Here is a 2,945-nt window from a genome sequence, read left to right as displayed (position 1 = left end):
GCCTCGGACAGGCCTGAAGAGAGGACAGGAACTCTGTCACAAACTGAACTCTATTTAGGCCATGAAAGGTCATTTCTAACCTTGGAAGAGAACTCATCAGTTCTCTTAATAAGATAATGGACAGAACAATCTCTTCTGTTCGTGATTCATTTGTTGTTTAACTAAGAATGTTTATGCATTTGTTAAATCATGATAATGCCTGTCACAGGAAAAGTGGAACCACTTCTTTTCTTTTATCGTGCCTTAAAGATTAATAATGGTATAAAAAATCACAGAGAATCTGATTACAATGTTTTCATTGTATTTTAATGTAAATCAACGTTTTTATTTTACTGTGAACACAGTAATATAATTGTGGATCTTTCTTGAGAAAATCTTTCATTTATCTGGACTAACAGAAGGTTCAGAGCTGATTATAAAACAGAAATGTTTGCGGTGATTTCTCTTAGTCTATCAGAAGAAAGCTGAAAAGAAGTTATCATATCATGATGTTGAACAACCACAGAATTTTAACCTTGGGCTGGYGCCGGCTGGCAAATCTTTTATCTTTCTTTCTGTGACTCATCTCTAAGCCTGAGGGCGGAACCAAAGTTCGTCCGTTTCTTTTACTAACCCGGACGACTTTGAGTGATACACTCTTCTTCCTGATTCCAACCTAGGAAGACAGCTGGGATTAACTCCGGAGGAACCTCAGCTTTGGCTGAAAATCTGATCCCATGAGCTAATTAGGGAGGATTTCGCAGCCAGGGACCCGGCACGCCTGTCGGTGGTTCCAACTCGAGGCTCCAAGCCTCTAAGTGTGTTTTCACCTCCCGAGGGGAGATTTTATTTTGAAGGAGGAACCGGATACGGCTTGAATGTTTCTAGCTTGGACTGAAACAGATGAAAGCTACCTGGAAAAACACCTGTTCACCAATGACCGGTAAGCCAGCCGACATCAGTTCCCTGACTGATCGGAGGCGAGCCAGCTCCTACCCCGGGGGTGCCTTAAGAAGTGTAAGAGACCACCCTATGAAATTAGGACCAGCCCAATCTCACAAAATAATCCCTCAAGATCTTGCATTATGAAATCCCAGACACTATGAAATACCCTCTCTGATCATGAATGAGAAATGAAAACTTGTGACCTGAACGTATTTCCAAAATAAAGTAATTTATTTTTAGATATATGAACAGGATTAAACCCACAAACATTTATTANCATTTACCCAGAATGCTTTGTGTGCAAATAAAATGGCTCCGTCTGTGTTAAAATAAATTTTCAAAATTTACAGAACTAAACATTCTACAGTATTTTACAGTCTTTATTTTACAGTTAAAATATATGTTTATTAAATAAAGTGTAATGTTACAACTACTCGGGGATCCCTTTAAAAAAGGACAAGCTCACTCCAGGTTATGAGTTGTCACAGTTTGTGTTCTGAAGAACTCTTAGCTGTTAAACTGTGTGTAAAAGTGACTGAGTTGCAGCCTTTTTGTTGTGGTTAATATCCATTATGAGCATTGTGAGTCAGGTTTCCAAAGTCCAGTAGTTCATGTTCATGCAGTTGAAAAATAAAACCTGAAATACACAGTTAATGCACTTCTTTCGGAGCCAAACCCATTAGGGGTAGCTACCAGATTACCTCAGAAAACACAAAAATGTCAATAATTCAGCCAATGATAAAAATTTATCAGATACAATTTTTGACATTGTATTTTATACTCTGCATCCTGCAACTATTACGAGCAGCAAAAATGATTTATAATATAAATATATACAGCTGACAGTTAAATCTGCCCTCCTGCTCCCTCAGGGATCTAAAGGAAAGTGATGCCAATGGTTTTGTCCAGAGAGCCATAAGTGCTGCTAATGTCTACAACAACATCATCAAATACATTGACGATGCCAACATCACTTCACTGACCACCTTCAACTTGTCCAGGAGGGCTGAAGATGTAAGCTCCTTCACATTTATTAAAAATCCCTTTGTTTTTTGTTTGTTTTCTGACAGCCGACTTTAGTTTTGTGTTGTTTTTTTAGGCTGTCGCTGGGATCAACACTCAGCTCGGAAACCTGGTGACACAAAGCGACTTTATTTTCAAGGATACCGTTTCGTTACATTCAGAACAACACGGTATTTACCTTGAAACATTATCACATACTAATCATTTCACGTGTTACTGTGTGACGTGCCTCTAATTCAATACATTCTGCTATTACAGAGACAGAAACTAAAGTGGCCGATGCTTTGAAGTACACAGAGGAGACCAAGGAGACCATGGATAAAAACAAGAAAAAGCTTGAAGAAATAGCTCACGACATTGGTGAAATTCAGAGAGGTATAAATTATGTATTTGTACACTTGAGGTCAGATGAAAGGCGAAGGGCTATAATTCTTTCAAGCAACGGTTCTAATGTCTTATACACCATGTTGCATAAGACCCTAAAACTGGAGAGTATGATTTTCATACCATGGTTGTACAATGAGGAACAATACAGGTTCCATCCTGGCCATGGAACACTGGACCAGGACTTTACCCTCACTAGGATCCTCGAGGGGTCATGGGAGTTTGCCCATCCTGTCTGCAAGTGTTTTGTGGACTTAGAGAAGGTTTTTAACTGTATTCCTTAAGGTACACTGTGGGTGGTGCTCTACCAGTATGGGATTGTGGGTCTATTGTTACAGGCCGTTCAGTCTTGATCAGTGGCAGATCTAGAATTTCTCTGAGCAAGGGGCCATGAAGGGCCATGTCATTTATAGAGGGGCCAAGTATTTAATCAACATTGTTGTACACAAATCCTTTGTTTTGGTAAGGTGTACACATTTAACCAGTCACACATGTTCAAACACCTGTAATGTAATGCACCGTATTTATTCAAGTATAATACATAAAATTAAATCCATAAAATCATCCATAAAGTTTAAGGGTAGTACTATTGTAAGAAATACGTGTTTTAATAT

At 38.8% G+C, this 2,945-nt stretch overlaps 1 protein-coding gene across 1 annotated transcript in view; it reads left to right on the top strand.

The window, feature by feature from the left end:
• The window catches only part of lama4 (laminin, alpha 4), a gene marked incomplete at its 3' end in the record, with an annotated part of 62,466 nt that overhangs the window by 36,899 nt on the left and 22,622 nt on the right, over nucleotides 1–2,945 (top strand). Inside the window, 3 exon segments of the mRNA XM_014030930.1 lie at nucleotides 1,797–1,938; nucleotides 2,024–2,117; nucleotides 2,206–2,322. Coding sequence (XP_013886384.1) covers nucleotides 1,797–1,938; nucleotides 2,024–2,117; nucleotides 2,206–2,322 — 353 coding nt within the window.

This window comes from Austrofundulus limnaeus, unplaced genomic scaffold (assembly GCF_001266775.1).
Source record: "Austrofundulus limnaeus strain Quisiro unplaced genomic scaffold, Austrofundulus_limnaeus-1.0 Scaffold1145, whole genome shotgun sequence".
Taxonomy (NCBI): Eukaryota; Metazoa; Chordata; class Actinopteri; order Cyprinodontiformes; family Rivulidae; genus Austrofundulus; species Austrofundulus limnaeus.
The sequence above is the reverse complement of the archived record's forward strand: the minus strand, read 5'-3'. Positions and strand labels throughout refer to the sequence as shown.